Genomic DNA, 18,776 nt, shown 5'->3' on the forward strand with positions numbered 1-18,776 from the left:
TGCATGTATGCATGTATGCATGTATGCATGTATGCATGTATGCATGTATGCATGTATGCATGTATGCATGTATGCATGTATGCATGTATGCATGTATGCATGTATGCATGTATGCATGTATGCATGTATGCATGTATTTATGTATGTATGTATGTATGTATGTATGTATGTATGTATGTATGTATGTATGTATGTATGTATGTATGTATGTATGTATGTATGTATGTATGTATGTATGTATGTATGTATGTATGTATGTATGTATGTATGTATGTATGTATGTATGTATGTATGTATGTATGTATGTATGTATGTATGTATGTATGTATGTATGTATGTATGTATGAATGTATGTATGTATGTATGTATGTATATATGTATGTATGTATGTATGTATGTATGTATGTATGTATGTATGTATGTATGTATGTATGTATGTATGTATGTATGTATGTATGTATGTATGTATGTATGTATGTATGTATGAATGTATGTATGTATGTATGTATGTATATATGTATGTATGTATGTATGTATGTATGTAAGTATGTATGTATGTATGTATGTATGTATGTATGTATGTATGTATGTATGTATGTATGTATGTATGTATGTATGTATGTATGTATGTATGTATGTATGTATGTATGTATGTATGTATGTATGTATGTATGTATGTATGTATGTAAGCATGTATGTATGTATGCATGAATGTATGTATGCATGAATGTATGTATGCATGTATGCATGTATGCATGTATGCATGTATGCATGTATGCATGTATGCATGTATGCATGTATGCATGTATGCATGTATGCATGTATGCATGTATTTATGTATGTATGTATGTATGTATGTATGTATGTATGTATGTATGTATGTATGTATGTATGTATGTATGTATGTATGTATGTATGTATGTATGTATGTATGTAAGTATGTATGTATGTATGTATGTATGTATGTATGTATGTATGTATGTATGTATGTATGTATGTATGTATGTATGTATGTATGTATGTATGTATGTATGTATGTATGTATGTATGTATGTATGTATGTATGTATGTATGTATGCATGTATGTACCTGCAACATATACCAAGTATATTACAACAGAGAATGAATCATAAAAATTAGAAAAGATTAATTGAAACATTAAACTCATTTTCAAGTAAAAACAAAAAATAAACATAGCAACAAGACAACTGGTTTAACATATTTTTAGGTAAAACTTTCAAACTAGAAAACAACTTTTGTTTTGCTTGAAACAACTACAAAATAGTTAAAAATCTAAAATTTCATAGGCAGGTTTAAATCTCTTAAACACAGGTCAACAAGCAATCCTGTAGCGTACTAGATTGAACATTACGGAAAAAGTTGTGCATAGAGATTATTTTTAAAGATATTCTCCTTTTTCAAAAAAGACAATATCCGTCATTACCCATCAAGTCGTAAAAAATTAATATTTTAATTTTTTAGCAACTGTACCCTGATTTCGTTCATTTAAGTGAATTGTTTTCCAAAAAAAGTTATGCTCAAAAGAAATGTTTAGTGGTGCAACCGAACACTGAAAGCCAGACTTGCCTTAAATTACCCGAGTAATCTTAATTTTCTTCGCTTAAAGGCAGCATTAAGTATTGAGTTTGTACAGCATTAACAAAAAAATTCAACACATGGTGTTCATTTGAACATAGTTTACAATTTTACCAGTAGAGGATTTGTCTAAAACATAACGATTTTGTTGTGCAAAAATGCTGGGAAAAGGAGTTCCGCAAAACAACACCAAAGTAAAATTATGACACTTGTGCTGCATACTATATTTTATTCACATGTCCCGTTATAAGAATCTGTAAGCTTTATCAACTTCAATTGTCTTTTTACATTAGTTACCAATTGACAGTCAGATGAGTGACACAACATTCTAATGGAGATGTTGGTGATGAAGGAAAGTTTTCAAGAATTGCGCATTTTTTGTATATTGTTTGATCAAATAAACAAAACTGTTTTATTTACATGCAATAATAATCTTGAAAAGTTAAAAACACGTTCCAATTCCCGAAACAAATCCCCTCATTTCGCTTCGATTGTGAAAATATTCGAAGTGGAATTCAAACGTAAGATAAAGATCGTATTTTCCAATTTTCTTTTTGTGAAGTAAAAAGGTTTTATATGAGAACAAGGGACTTGCAGTAACATCAAGTTTTTTGTTCGTTGTCAAGCATGCAACGAGCCAATTGTAAGTGAGGATTGGAATATTGTTAAAGGCGGATACATCCAAAATAACGCTTGGGACCATTTTGGCCAATATTAGTATAATATCTATTTTTAGCCGACTGAAGTTTAAGATCCGAGTTCGGTCTGTTACAATTATTCTTGGTGCAACTCGTATGCAGCCTGCTTTTGATGATACTAAATCAAAATCTTTGGTGTCTTTTTTGGCATCTTGATGCACGTATATCTTTCAAATAGATAAGGAAAAAAATTAATGAATAGAAAAAATCGAACTGTAAACCAACAAGATGCAGATGAGTAAATCAAATTAAAAAAATCTTCAAAACCCTCAAGCAGAATGTCATTAAATGTTCAAAATTAAATTTCTTGAAAAAAAAATTTTCAACCCTTCAACTTGAATATTCCTTAATAATAAAGTGTTGATAAAAGTAAAACCAATACTTTAAATTAAATTATTTTGTTATTATTTAAACACATGACCCAATATATTGTGCCATGTTGCCAAATGCGTGATGCAGTGGGCATATGATCAATCATATGCCCCACTTTGCGCATTCTTTTTCTCACTACATTTCCTGTTTGATAAGGAAAGTCTCTAGTATGGTTTTTTTTCATTGAACTGCATACTTAAAAGCTAAGTTCTAAATTGCAGGACACCCATTCAGCAACAGGTTTTTTGAAAAAAACAAACAAACAAACAAACGAAACTCACCCTTAAGGAATTGAAGCAGTCGTAAGGTTTTCGTTTGCAGAATTCTTGCTCAATAATTTCATTTACCAGATCTACGCCAGCAGGAACTACATATAAGAGATAACTCTGAGAGTCTTCTCTTTCTAGACGTACTTCAACCCATTCATAATGCAGAACAGGGATCCCAACAACATCGCAATAAAGAACCTAAAAAATTATAGTATGCTTTACAGAGAGATGATTTTAGTTACAAATTTTTATTTATTGCAATATTATTTTTAATGAAAAAAATAACATTGGAATAAATTAAAACTATGAATGACAAAATAAAAAACGGCACCAGAGATAAATCTAAAATAGAAAACTAACAATGTGTAGTCAGAAAAAGAATTTTACATTAACAAGACCATTTTATTTGCTTTTCAATAGGTACATGTATAAAAAAAATAAATAAAGAATTAAACTCAGAGCAAATAAACACTATACTCATCCACAATTTATCATAACATTATTTTAAAATTTTACAACATTTTAGAATACCTTCTCAAGAGCTTTCTTCAATTCGGTGATAGGGTTGGTACCAAAATCCACATTATGAGATTTGGCTTTTACGTCAGAGTTAATTCCAGGTTTCACAACATTTTTAAATTGATCATTACAAGAAATCCTATATTTCATGTTTTCCATCAGATTTTGTGGTTTCATATGTGTAGGTGAAGGAACTCCACCCTTAGGAGTGCAGTGAATTCATCCTTTTGACAGTAGAAAATTCTGATGATGAGAGAGGATTAACGTGAAAAGCATATCAATGTGAATTGCTACGTGACAACACAAATGTAGATAAAGGAACGGCAAAGTTGAAGTCACTCAAAGCACTAGAAGATGTACTATGCATCAGATGTGGTTCATTTGACAAGTCTATTGACTCAGAACCAGAATAAGATTTGGTTGAAACTAAGAGAACACGGTCTGAATTAAAGGATAAAACTATATCAAAGTTAATACATAACTACCACTTACATGGTAGAAATTCGCTTATCGACTTTATCGAAAATTCTTCTATAGATTTAATCTTATTCTCTATTGAATACTGAGATAAGCCTCTAAACACTGGATGACATACATGACATAATTAGTCATCTCATGAAACTATTACATACGTTAGCCATAAACTCCTTGAGGCTTTCAAAAACTAAGAGAAAATATAAGAATTTGCAATACTGTATGTCTAAGTTCCAGGAAAAATCCCTTAGTGAATCTGAAACATAGAACAGGTTTATTAATGTACCTCCAGGAATGAACGGAATAACTGATCCGCATTACTCCTTGTGATACATTTCAAACATCTCTATGGTATAGCTGCTTTTGCTATTTAAAAGCAGTTGTTGCATCAATAAAACTAAGTAAATTAAAGCAAATTAGAGATATTAGTTTCTTCTCTTAATCTATATTTACACCTTCAAATTTTTGTCAAAATAAATTAATTGCTCATGAAACATTAAAATTATCTTTCTTTTGTAATATTATAACCTGAGTATCATTTTAATACATTGCACTGTACCCAGCAATTTTATCTGGCTTTATAAAGTCGTATTTAAGAGTTGGTTTTAGTTTGAATAGAAATAGGAAAAAAAAAACTGATTTAAAGGTTCAGTTACCCACATGAAACCGTGATTTTCTTTTTTTTTTTCTGTAAAGTAATCTGAAGGACATTTCAAATAAACTTTTAAAAGTGTAAAAATCTTTTACAGCTTGCATAAGTAAAAAAAAACAATAGTACTCAGTACAGGTAGAATATTCCTATTTGACTACAGGCTTCAACCTCGACTAATTTTGCACTGTCAGAGCTTTATCACAGAACTATATAAAATGGAGCTCACTACCTGATAAAATCTAGCAAAACAAGGGAGTTGATAACATAACAAGAGAGTTGTAAACAAAACGTTGAAAGAAATAATCTAAAAATTAGTTGAAAATTTACAACAGTAAACTTAAGACAGTTCAAAATTCAATCAAAATTATCAAAAGCACCTAAAAAATTCAAACATGAAATACCTCATATTACCTCATAAAAACCTTCATAAAATCTCATAACTTGAAGAGGCACACAGCAAAGCAAAGAAAATTTAAATTAGTGCACAAGGAAAATAGATTTTTTGTTTGCAAAACTATTTCAAATTTATGAATGTAAGAAATCAAAATTAAAAAATTTATAATATTTATTCCATATTTCTCAAAAATACCATTCAAGGGCAAAAAATAAATTTTCATGGAAAGAAGTTTTCCACACTCAAAACTTTCTTTAAAAAGCAAAAATTAAAATTTTCAAGTCTTTAGTTATCCACCAACTGTACTAAGGTATTACGTTTAAGTTTTTTTATTTTTACATTTCTATGATATATTATGACAGCTACTAATAATAATCTTTATTAACCAATAATTATTTTTAAACTAATTTAATAACTATAATAAAATAAACCGTTATACTGTGATAAACTACACTTTTACAAACAACTACATACACAGACAATTAAATACACAGACAATTAAATACACAGACAGCTACATACAGACAATTACATACGCAGACAATTACATACAATTACAAACAGACAGCTACATACAAACTGCATAAAGAAACTAAGCATTGAGAATATAAACTAAGGCTGATGTAAAAACTAAATACAACATTTACCAACAAATAGTGTTAAAAGAGTTGGCATTTCAAACCTTTATTTATGTGTAACAAAACTTAATAAAGTAACTGAGAAATTAAACTTAATACTTTACAATGAAATAAATCTTCTTTATAAATGTAAAACTAAATGAAAATCAATCATTTAAAAGATTGCCTCTTATTCTTCCATCGCTTTTTCTCACTCACTTCTTTTCTTCTGCCACTGTACAAGAGAGGTCTTGTTTTCTTATCTGAAAGATTGGTGTTTTCTTCTGTAGAATATCCAAATAAATTTTCAATAAAAGATGAAACGAAAATGATATGATGCCAAAAAAATTCTCAAGTTGCCTCTAAATCAGTTTTACTTTAACCAATTAAAATCTTAATAATCTGAAGGTATTCTCCTTAAAGAAAAATAAGACAATGATGTCTGAAGAAATAAAAATCAAATTTCTAAATGTTGACAGTTCTAAAATATAAGTGTACTACTGTAAGTATTAAAATATAAACAATTAGACAAAGTGAGCTAACAGTCAAAACTATAAAATAAAAACAAAATAAAATTACAACCTGTACAGAGCTCTGAGAGAGCAAATGAAACAAATTGAAATAGTCCCATCATTGACATATACCTGCTTTTTTAACAGAATTTAAAGTTCTACTACTAATAACTAGTTAATTGTTGTTAGGCAAATTTTTTTACAAATTTTTCACTTTTTAAATATGAACTAATATTAAAATTTAGAATTGAAATAGAATTTAGAATAAATTAAAAGTATAGAAGTACATTTAAATCTAAAAACACTGAAAGATTTTAAATAAAATAGGCCTGCAATCGCTTAAGATTAGAATTCTATTTCCAAAGTTAATCACAAAAATTTAAAAACCTGAAGTTTTCCACCACACCCTCCATTTTCTCTCAGTTGTGAGTAGATTTCCATAATGAAATACAATTTTCAAATAAAGAATAGATTGCTAAAATTCTATCAGAAGCTTCCAAGAAGTTCTCAAGAATTCAGGACAAAAAGGTATGTAAATAATTTTTTTTCAGCAATGTTAATAAATAAAATTTTTGCTAACTTTAATCAATTTGTGATTTAAAATTAGAGAAAAAGAAAAACAATTTAAAACTAAAAGAAATACCTTTGCAAACTTCAACTTTAAGTGCCTTCACGTTTTCAAATCAATGTTATAACTCTTCTTTTTATTTAAGCTTGAGGTGGGTGTTGTGTTAATTTCTTCTGTACCTAAAACTGTAAGAATTTCTTAGTATTTTTCTAGACCTATTTCTTAAATAGTTTAATAAAAAATAAAAGTAGCTTAAACTAATTATACTAATTCTTTTTTTCTTTTGTATTGCTAGACCTTAAATAAACTCTAAATTTTACATTTTATAAAAACCAGTTAATGAACTTTACAAGGAAAAACTTATTTCTATTCCAAATAGTTTTAAGTTTAAAATTTAGTACTTTATATGCAAACAATGAAAGAGTAGATATTTATGTTTTACTAAATCCTTTATAAAGAATCATTTAATACTTCAGGCTACAGGAAGACCTTGCTGATGCCCAGTGGGCATGCATCGTCCGCACGACGTCTTACGGACGTCCCAAGGACGTCTGGACGTCTTATGGACGTCCTACGGACGTCGCGCGGACAATGCATGCCCACTGGGTGTACACTTTGGAATCCTTAAATTAATCCTCAAATCTTGTTTAATGTGCAAATCTTGTTTAATGTGCAAATCTTGCACAGAAAAAATTAAGCAAACCATCATAAGAGAGTTTGAAAAAGATTTATTTCCTTTCAGAATTTTTTCTAATCTCAGGCATACCTGGCTGACTTTGAAATCGTTTGTTTTAAATATCTGTGTAATTTGTGTTTAGGAATAATTATACCATTAATTACCTTTATGGAGCCTAATCGTAGGAGTTATAAAAGTACTTTACGTGATTACTTTTAAGAAATTCGGAGAAAAATTTGCCAAATAATAAATTCGCAACTAGATCATTTAAAAGACCCTTAGTTTCACTTTAAAATTTCCCGCGCAAAATCTTGTTTGAATTCTTGGAATTTTTGAGCTATCTTAAATATCATGATTTAAAAATAGTAGACTTTGTAAAATTAGGATAGGCATGTTTCTAAGTGAAGTTTTTTTAATAGTGTTTGTCTTGCTGATTGAGCATATTGATATTTAATATTTAAGAAATTTATTTTGAGTGATTTAATTTAGACTGAACTATTTGATAAAATAAGGTAATTTAGGATAATATGTCCCATCATTCGCCCTTTACCCACTTATTTGCCATCATGAGGGCGTGTTAAAATAATTTTGCGGCTTAATTTTTCAAGATAGATAAACTTTTAAGCTCAGAAACGTTAAACGTAGCAACAAAATAAAACTTTATAGAAGAGGAAATTTAGTTACCTAGAAAGTTCGCGAGGAAAAAATTATGCAAGAAAGACTGACTTGAAAATAGCAAATACATTCAAAACCAATAGCTGTTAATAACTGAGCTGTTGTAACTGTTGAGCTGTTGTAACTATTGAGCTGTTCAAACTTTTCACTAAATGCAACGTTACAATGATATTTTTAAATCAGATTTATACCAGCAAACTTTAACATAACCTTATTTTTTATAATCATTTCACTTCGCATTTTCTCATCATTTTTCATTATTTCACTTCACAGCTTCTTTTACAACTACAGAAGGACACCGCAAGAACTCTAAAAATAGCCACTGTTACAGGTATTATCATAAAAAGAGTAACAGAATTAACCATATTCGTGTGAATTAGAGAAAGCTGAGAGAACTTCGGATGAAGTTTGCTTCTAAGTTTAAATATAATTTTATATAAAAGTAAAAGAACAACTTTATAGCTGTCGACTTGTTTCGAATTGCTTCAATCAAAAAATTTAAATACAATTACATAGATGTTCTAAACAATTAAACTTTGGAGTAGTAAATGATCAAAAGCACTTTTTAATTTTTTACTTTTTGTTGAGAGAATTTCTTAAAAGAAGACTATTTTAAACAGTAATGATTTTTGATTAAAATACCTCAACCACCACCCCAGGTTCCCCCCCCCCCCCCCCCCCACCGAACTTGAAATATTAGGATTATATTTGAGAAAACTAGCTTCTCGTATTTGTTTTACGCATTAAAATTTCGAATTTAAATTACGATATTCCTTTGGCAAAGTTATGAGAGCAAAGGAGTCAGCAGTACAACTATATACAAGAGAAGTCGTTGAAATGATCACGCACTTTTCGTTCATTATCCACTGAAGTTGTTAAATTAAAAAATAAACTAACAGATATTGCAAACTAAAACATTCTCTATTAGAATCTTTTCTGTTTAAAATGTCAGCTCGGAAAATAACTATTTTGTGTTATTCATTTTAAATAATACCTTCTATGGTTATCTTAGTAAGCTATCGTAACAGCTTATTCCAATATTCCTCCGAGATTGACAATTTTTATTTTAGCACGCGACGCTACTGTTTCAGATTAGGCGGAGCACCGCTTTATTTTATTGTATGTTTGTACAAAACTTGAACATGTAAAAAGAGATCATCATAGTTGGAAATAAAACATGTTCTAGTTAGGATTTAATATTTAATAAAACAAAAAAAAATCAATGCCATTAAAATTTAAGACTGAAACATTCATATATAAGTTTATAAATATAATGCGACTGTTTCGTTCGCTTATTTCAAACAAACAAAAAAAACAAAAAAAAATTCTTTCAGATCGGGCAGAATTTCACGTGCCAACAATATTTTAACAAAAAATGAACTTACATGAAGAAAAACTTCAATCCGCTGTAACAAATGAAATGTCTAATTCAACGAGAGTGCTATGCGTCGTGAAATCATTTTGGACTCCTTTGAAGATTTTCAACTTCACGAGTCACATCAAGTTGCAAGTTCAAAGAGAATGTTTACCGAGTTTGTCAATCAATTTATACCGTTCGAAATTGCAGTTAGCAGGTGGTTCACGGACGCCTGCTGAAACAATAGAAAAAATTATTGCGTAATTTCTGATTTAAAATTAATGACTTCAGTAACGTTGCGATATTTTTATCAACGCGCTTGGTTCCACCTTTGATTACCAGTCTCCATGAGAATAATGATTACAGGTGGTTTTCCGTAGCGCTGCCTAATGCGTCATTTATTATCAACATTTCTAAAGTAGGTTATACCGCGTTAACAGAGAGTTGTATTTTGTAATCACGCAAAAACTTAAGCAAATAGAAAACCAGTTTGTATATCAAATGACGAGACCTTATCTTACCGAAATGAATCGACTTTTTACTTGTTTAGTATTAAAACAAAGTAAAACATTGAAAAAATAATAAAACAGGGTAAGGTGCAACTGTCAGAAAGTCTTAATTCTAAAGTTTATTTCGCTTGATGAAAACAAAACATTCTTTTGGTTTGGATTTGTAATGAGTTTTGAAACGTTTTAAAGCGTGATAAAGAGAAGAATGTCAGGTTCCCAAAGAAGTTCATTAGGAAATTCATGGAATTCATTGAAAGTCATTGAAATTCATTGAATTTCAATGAATTTCAATGAATTTTAATGAAATTTAATTACTCGTGGAATTTGTTTACCCACGCTCTAAAAATAATAACGAATTGCTTAACAGTTTTTGCGAAAGTATACTTTTTGTAAAACGTGAGGTCAATTTGTTTATATTACTGTTATAAATTCGCAAACAATTTTTTTTTAGGGAGATCTGATAATATATTGATTGGGCTGTGGCAATAACAGGACGGATAATTTTAACGATATACTAACTCAACTAGTTTTCAGTTACGTAACAAGTGATAATTGTCAGGATGGTATCCTTTTGTAGAACGAACGTAATAATCTCAGAATAGAAGAATTTTCTATTCAGCTTTCCTATAGTAGTAAAGAATTACTTTCATATGTAACAGTCCTCAAAGAAATTATCATAATCTTATAACTCCAAATTATCAGCCTTTTAAATAAAGAAAAAAGTTCGTCGAATCCAATTTTTTAAGCGAATCTCGCTTAAAACACCCTATCCTTTCAAAAATAAAATCACCAAACATATAATTTTATCAGTCTGCTATAAAACTCGAGGGAAAAAGTGACAAAAAAGTATATTGTGAAAATGCGTAGAGTGTAATTGGCGCAAACCATTCACAAAATTTTTTCATTGCAAAACCCTGCTGAAAAAGAGTGAGGATGAAGCGCAGCTTGTACCCCCTGCAGCCAAATGAAATTAAGTTATTGAACGCAACAAGTTTAGAAAATAATTTCATTGAGATGTGATATCTTGCGTGAATTTAAATTGCAACAGTTCTTTAATGATGCAGGTCTACCAAAGAGAACTGTAACGGGTTCTATTTTAATTTCTGCATCCCATGTAAAAAAACGTGCTAGGTTATGTAAAATTTTAACATATTTTCTACTGAAAGTGACCTTTTTTTTATTGAATATTTCCATATTTTCTAAATCAATTTATTAATTTCTTAAATAACTTTTTAACTGTTTTTGTTTTTTTTTCTAATTTGTATCTCATGTAAAAAAAGAAAAATAAACTCTGAAAAATTTAAGTTGTTTGGTTTTTAATGCTCCGGCGATCGATTTGCGCCGATTTTACTCCATATAGTTTTCCCCAAAAAGCGTCAAGTTTTGAAAACAAATTTTATAACTTCCCAACGGAATTAATCAAAAATCTTTTGACCTCTAATCCGAAGTTGAAAATTTGAACGGCCCCAGGAGGTTTTTTCGCAGAATTGACTTTATATCGAATGTTTACAAAAGCCAAAAACTGTCCCAGATGTTTCCTTCGATTTTTTATTTTTGATTCCGTAGATTTACGTGATAAAAAAGAATTCGAAAAATAACTTTATGAAGGTAAACTACCGCCTTGATTTGACACAACCGAAAATAAAAAGGTTATTCGCAGAAAGCTGAGTGATTTTCAAAACAAAATTAAGCCATTTTAAGGAACCGCTAAATGCAATTGGTTTTATAGACTTTTTTTTTTCCAATGAAGGTTCTTTTTTTTGTTAATGTTTTGCGAGTCTTCTTAAGTTCTATTTTTTTTCACTTCTGAACATTTTCTGGTTCAATGGTTGTATAAAATCATTCGTTAGTTTTCACTGCAGCTGGTTGCGTCAACTTTTTGGCACTAAAATCCTACTCTTTACTTTAACAGTTGATTTTTTTTAAGTTGAGGATGTTGAATCAAATCATATCAATCATAAAAAAGCCCTTAAAAGATTGACAAAAGCATGTTTTCAACCATGTTTGTGCCAATTTTAAAAAAAGGGTTCGATTGCCATCTCCATTAGTAATGCGTTGTGCAATTCTTGAGGGCTTGTTGTAAATATGAAATGTTGCTCCACATGACGGTTGCTGAGACATATTTTGAACGAAAATTTTAATCATATTTCAATTTTATCTAATAATTACAGTGAATACAGTTTTTTTCTTGAATGTGTCATAATAAGAATTAGAAACTAATGATAGTTAACTTCTATTATAATTATTTTATGCCTTAAGCTATACTATTTATAATAAAAATAAAATTTGTTAAAATTTTTTAAATTTTAATGTTTGTTCTTAAATATAATTTTAGCATGTCAAAGAGTACTGGTTCATATTAAGAAAAGAAATCAAGAAAGTATCATTAAAACATGCAGTTGAAGTTAATAAGCAACTTTTAAAAGTGGTTATCTTCAAAGCCACATATTCCCAGTGAGCACGCCACGAAATATAAACGTTTTATTCGCGTACTTTATTCGTGTTTCCGTTCAAAGTTTTCTTTAACGTTTTTTGAATATCTAAAAACACGTTGCAAATATCACGTAGAATTTGACGCGTTTTTTAAAAGTGTATAAAACATTACATAATTTAGATTTTAAAATTGAATTTTTAGTTCGAACTAAAAATTCGATTTTAGTTCGAACTAAACAAATCGATGGTTCCGCGCAAAATCGGACTATCTGCAATCTCCGCGGAAAACAAATTTGGCATCTCAAGTGAACTAAGGCGGGAAACCAGGATTTTTTCAACAAAAACTGAACTTATGCTATTGTTGATATTTTGTTTAAAAGTTAAACAAAATGCCACATATTTGGTACCGTTGGAAAGATTTTTTGATGAATTTCTTGATGCAATTAAAATATATATTTTATAAGTAACCTACGAGATAGGATAGGCGCTAGAAAGTAGCCAATATTTACTACAAAACCTGTCCGCGCACAGAGATTAGCGCTCGTTTTCGGCTAAATTTTGCCTCAGAATATCCGTTGAGCTTTGAGCCATACAATTACATCGTGACAAAGTCTTTTAAATTAACATAGAGCTCGAAAATTAAATAAAAACCATCTTTTTTTGTTTTACAATAATAAAACTTTGTTTTTTATAGAACAAAAACAAAAGTGATAACGTTTGTCACGTACTTTTTGTGCACAGTTTTCAGTCGTGTTCACTAAAAAGTAATAAAAATTTATAAATAAATTATGGTTCGGTTGCGCCAAAGATAAATGTAATAAAAATGAGTCTCGGTTGTATTTTACTCGGTTATATTTCCTCAATATTCTCGGCTGAAGTTTTCGGTAAACTTATTATATAAATTATCTTACGCGTCATTCGCAACAGAACTGTTTTTTAAAAATTGCTTATATATACAAAAGAAAGTATTGACGCCAAATACGGTTTGCATAAATTATAAAGTTCTCGGTAGCGAAGCTTACCGCGGTATGCATAAGTTATTAACGAAACAACCGATCGAATTTAACTAAAGCTTTCGGCTTTTTTTTTAGAAAAAAACTGGTTTCCCGCCTTAGTACACTTGAGATATCTGCTTTCTCCGTTTAAAACAAAATTGGCATATCTGCAATCTCCGCGTAAAACAAAATTGGACTATCAGCATTTTTGCCAGATACATTTTTGGACTATCTGCGTTTTTCGGGTGCATATATTTGTGGTGGTGTTTCTTTAAATATTTGAAGTTTTTTATAGAATTCTACAATTTTTTAAATAATAGCGATTATTTAAACATTTATTAACAACGATTATTTAAACACAAAACCTTGATCATAACTTGATTAAGTTTGTGAGTAATCAAGTAGTTTTAGTTAAGATAAATATGTTAAAAATAACTTATGTTATTGTTAATAATAACATAGCATATGTAACAAAACGTTGTTATGTTACATACTAATTGCTAAATTCATCATACATACTTTGTCAATTTTATTTAGCCTTGTTGTTGTGACTAATAACTTTAGATCAAATTAAATTCTTGTTATGTTATGTTGCAATGTTGCTAAGTGGTCTTTATACGCAAGATCTGCATATAAATATATACAGGATGTCTGCCAAATCAGGGAAATGCCAGGGAATTCGGATATCTTCAAAAAAATCAGGGGATTATCAGAGAAATTAGGTTAAATTTTAGAAAAATCAGGAAAGATGAGTCTTTATCAAACTTATATAACTTAAATAAGTTGTATATAGTACACGTAATCTAAAAGTTTATTTGGCAGATAGTTTTATGAACTTCTCTTGATATATTTAATGTGGGTTGTATTGTTTATATTTTTGCAGTTGAAGAGCATTTTTCTAAACGAGAAATAGGTAAATATCAGGGAAAAGCTAGGGAAATCCAACTTAAAATATTGGCAGACACCCTGTATATATATATATATATATATATATATATATATATATATATATATATATATATATATATATATATAACTATGTTAGTGTGTTAGTGTATTCTATAAATAGAGTGCTCAATGGTCTTAAAGAGCAGAGCAGTAATAAATTAGTAAAAACACTTATCTAATTTTTTCGTCCACAACTTGTTTCACCATCAATAAGTAATCAGGAAGGTTAACAAATTAATCATTAGTTAACATGTTATATATTAACCTTATATATTTATAAACTTATCTTTCACCATCACTAGGTTCATCAGACTTCCTGATGAACCTACTGATGGTATAACAAGCTGTCAAAGAAAAAATTAGATAAGTATTTTTGCTAATTATATATATATATATATATATATATATATATATATATATATATATATATATATATATATATATATATATGTATGTATATATATTTAGTAACTTAGATCCTAACTAATGAAATTATTGTGATATATGTATATATATATATATATATATATATATATATACACATATATCACAATAATTTCGTGTATATATAAATATATGTATGTATATATATGTATATATATATATATATACATATATTTATATATACAAGTATATATACACACACGCATTTATAAATATATACATATATAAATATATATATATATAAATATATATATATATAAATATATATATATATAAATATATATATATATATATAAATATATATATATATATATAAATATATATATATATATAAATATATATATATATATAAATATATATATATATATATAAATATATATATATATAAATATATATATATATATATATATAAATATATATATATATATATATATATAAAACGAAGAAACAACAACTATGTATGGTACTTAAAGTTTCATGCCGAAACGAAAACGAAAACGAAATGGCATGAAACTTTAAGTACCATACATAGTTGTTGTTTCTTCGTTTTATATATATATATATATATATATATTGCTCTATTTATACAAAATATTGAGCACTCTTATACGAACAAGAGATATTGTATTTGAAAATAATACAACTTGAAATAGCTATATAAATATATATATATATATATATAAATATATATATATATTTAAATATATATATATATATATATATATGTATACATATATTTATATATACACGTTTATATACACACACACATATATAAATATATATATATATATATATATATATATATATATATATATATATATAAATATATATATATATATATATATATATATATATATATATATATATATATATATATATATATATATATATATATATATATATATATATATAAATATATATATACAGTAACCTAGATCGTAACTAACAAAATTATTGTTATTAACCTATTTTTGTTCATTAAGCAATCAAACTATGTGGAGTTTTCTTTGTTGTCTACTTAAAACCATTCTTTTTTGGAGATGCTACTTAGCTGAACACAAACTAGTTAAAAACTCATGCATGAGTATTAAACATTATGGTTTCCATCTTTTCTTAAACTTGGTTTATCAATAATTAGGATCAAAATCAAACTGAACCTAAGGTTCTGTTGGATTTGAGCTCTAAACCATTAAACATTGGTTTAATCAGATTTCACCTCAACTGCAGTGATGATCAAACAATTTTGGTCCAATTATATTTGATAATTTTTTTATATCCAAGACTTTGGGATGTAATGATATATAAAAAAGGGTTGTAATTTTTTTACTATGATAGTAATAACTCTGATACAATCAAAAATAGCTGTATTTTTTCTATAAAAGAATAATTACAAAATAACAAAAAACTGCTGTTTTAAATAAACATATCCTTAACTTGCACATTGATCTGAATATCAGGCTTTTATTACTTTTACAGTATACCCAATATAATAAATTATCACATTTGTAATAGACAATATTAATTACTTGAATTTAAATTATAGTCACATTTAGGTAACTTTTAACTTTAGAAATTATAATTTAACATACAAACGCAACTTATCTAAAAACATCTATAATTTTGTAGTCCTAACATATTTTTAAGATCTAACATATTTTATTTGACGATAGCAATAATACACTTGAATTAATTTTGTAAGCTAAACAAACCAACTTGTTATTTTCACATTTAACCAAAACATGACTGACTGCTATATGCTATATAGTATACCTATATAATATAGATAACACAGTAACACTACTTTTTTTTTTTCTGTTGAAAATAGACAAACTTGAAAAACACCAAACAATGTTTCGAATAAGCCTCGTAAAACTGTAAAACGTTTTCTTAATCCAGCAGCATTTTAATTTCAAATTAAATTTGAATACATAAAATTGGTTTTGCGATCAGCTACACTTTGATCAATTCATGATGTGTATACGTTTACTAAGTTCAGACTTGAGATTAAAGTAGATGCAGACTGTTCTTATTTTAGCCGCTAAAATGATGTTCTAAAAATATTGTAAATTTTTCATTTGCATTAACATACCATATGTCATATAACTATTTAAAATAATTACTTCTAAACAAAATCAAATGTGGCAAGTGAAACTTTGTGTTAAAACTTAAACAGATTTATATCTCAGGAATAGATGGAAAATAATGCAATTACTGTCTTCTTATTAACAACTTATTTCATGAGATCTGCCATTTGTAGTGAAATCACATTTTGACAAGGCGCATAATTTCATGCAATAAAAACTTTGAACGCCCGGAGAATGCAGATAGTTCAAAAATAAAGCTGGCGGAAAATGCAGATAGTCCAATTTTGTTTTACGCGGAGATTGCAGATATGCCAATTTTGTTTTTGGCGGAGATTGCAGATAGTCCGATTTTGCGCGGAGCCATCGAAATCAAATTCTTTTTCATTCTATTACAGAAACTACATTAAACTTATCTGTTAACATAGATGGCCTCTCATTATTTAAATCCACATCCACCCAACTGTTTTTGAATTCGAACCCTTTCTTGTTGGAATTTATTGTAGAAATAGTAAACCACCCTGTGATATTTACTTGAGAGAATTTGGTAATGAATTAATAGAATTACAAGACAGTTTTATTTTTATAAATGATGTTAACTACAAAGTTAATGTTTATTCTTTTATTTGTGACGCTCCTGCCGGAGCTTTATTAAAAGGTATTGTTTGTCACTCAGGCTTCCATTCCTGTGAGAGATGTACCATAGTAGGTAAAAGTATAACCAATCGAATTGTTTTCTCAGTAAGGGGAGAATGTGTTGTTTTAAAGACAAGCCAAAAATTTGATAATGAGTATTTAGAAAAAGATGTAAATGGGAGATCACATCAACTCAGTAAAACAGTTTTAAGAGAAGTTACATCTGTAAATTTTGTTAATATGTTTCCACTTGACTACATGCAATTAGTGTGTCTTGGATGTATGCATAGGCTGCTGTATTTCCTTAAAGGAACTATCAAAGGAACAACTAAAGGGATATTGTCTGCTAATATGTTAAATCAAATTTCTGAAAAGCTTGTTGCTTTAAATGGTAAACTACCAAGTGAGTCTGTCAGACAGCCAAGAACACTAACTGAACTTGATTGATGGAAAGCTACCGAGCTTGGATCTTTTTTGCTTTATTCTGGTATGGTTGCATTGAAGGGTGTTGTAGATAGCTCTGTTTACATGCATTTTTTAAGTCTGTCTGTTGCTATAAGGTTATTATGTGAAAATGATGATGCCATGAGAAATTCTAAACTGGAGAATGCTTGACGACTTATTCAGTATTTTGTTGTGAATTCTAGTGAGGTTTATGGTGATTTGTTTTGTGTATACAATGTACATGGACTTTTACATATTTGTGATGATGTAGTTTTATGGTGTCTTGCTTGATAAGTTATCTGCCTTTAAGTTTGAAAACTATATTCAGAAGTTGAAAAGATTTGTAAGAAGCAAACATAAATCATTGGCTCAAGTATGTAAAAGATTGGATGAATTGAGTGATTACAACCAACCTAAAAAAGTTACAAGCAGAATGACCACCACCAAAAAAGATTCTTGTTTTTTAACTGAGGATAGTGTTGTGTTTGTTCAAAAATTGATTGATGAAGATCATTATGAGTGTTTGTGTTATAACAAACAGTTTTTAGATGACTATTTTACTGTTTTTCTTTCTTCAAAGGATACTGGTATCTACTTTATTGTATGGATTAAACGAAGAAGCAACTTTTTTACGGAAATGTATTTTTATGGCAGTTAAAGATGGATTTGTTGTTTCTGCTTTAGTACATTTGGTTAAGCAGAGTAGAGAATGTTGATATTATTTGATGTCATTTATTTCTTTCATTTACTTTACTTATAACTTTTTTATATCAAATTTTGCCTAGTTGGATGATGGGGCAAAAAATGGTTAATAGGGCAAATAAAAAGTACTATAAAAAATATTTTCATAGTAAAAAAAAGTTTAAAAATAAGTTTTCTTGAACGAAAAGTTTTTTTATTTGTTAAA

At 28.3% G+C, this 18,776-nt stretch overlaps 2 protein-coding genes and 2 pseudogenes across 5 annotated transcripts in view; 2 read left to right on the forward strand and 2 right to left on the reverse strand.

Moving 5' to 3' along the window:
• Positions 1-18,776, reverse strand: part of LOC149876693 (uncharacterized) — a 615,724-nt pseudogene that overhangs the window by 392,095 nt on the left and 204,853 nt on the right.
• LOC145193748 (uncharacterized) overlaps positions 1-18,776 on the forward strand; it is a 145,978-nt gene that overhangs the window by 60,293 nt on the left and 66,909 nt on the right. The gene's annotated exons all lie outside the window — the stretch shown is intronic.
• Positions 1,211-9,545, reverse strand: LOC149876714 (uncharacterized). Of its 4 annotated transcripts, XM_090075065.1 has the most exons (5): positions 7,143-7,240; positions 6,747-6,856; positions 3,467-5,953; positions 2,948-3,133; positions 1,211-2,461 (listed from the first exon to the last, which is right to left on the reverse strand). In XM_090075065.1, the coding sequence occupies exons 3-5, from the start codon at positions 3,629-3,631 to the stop codon at positions 2,039-2,041; spliced, it is 774 nt and encodes a 257-aa protein (XP_089931191.1). In that variant the 5' UTR covers positions 3,632-5,953; positions 6,747-6,856; positions 7,143-7,240; the 3' UTR covers positions 1,211-2,038. The 4 variants fall into 4 exon arrangements, 1 of the variants encoding a protein (XP_089931191.1); XR_016448514.1 differs by lacking the exons at positions 1,211-2,461; positions 2,948-3,133; positions 7,143-7,240 and adding an exon at positions 9,408-9,545 and having other exon boundaries at positions 5,814-5,953; XR_016448515.1 differs by lacking the exons at positions 1,211-2,461; positions 2,948-3,133 and having other exon boundaries at positions 5,814-6,007.
• LOC149876715 (uncharacterized) lies at positions 9,466-18,593 on the forward strand (annotated as a pseudogene).

The sequence above is a fragment of the Hydra viridissima genome, unplaced genomic scaffold (assembly GCF_058129835.1).
Source record: "Hydra viridissima isolate aposymbiotic clone 2 unplaced genomic scaffold, HvirCarnegie_v1 scaffold_18, whole genome shotgun sequence".
Lineage (NCBI taxonomy): Eukaryota > Metazoa > Cnidaria > Hydrozoa > Anthoathecata > Hydridae > Hydra > Hydra viridissima.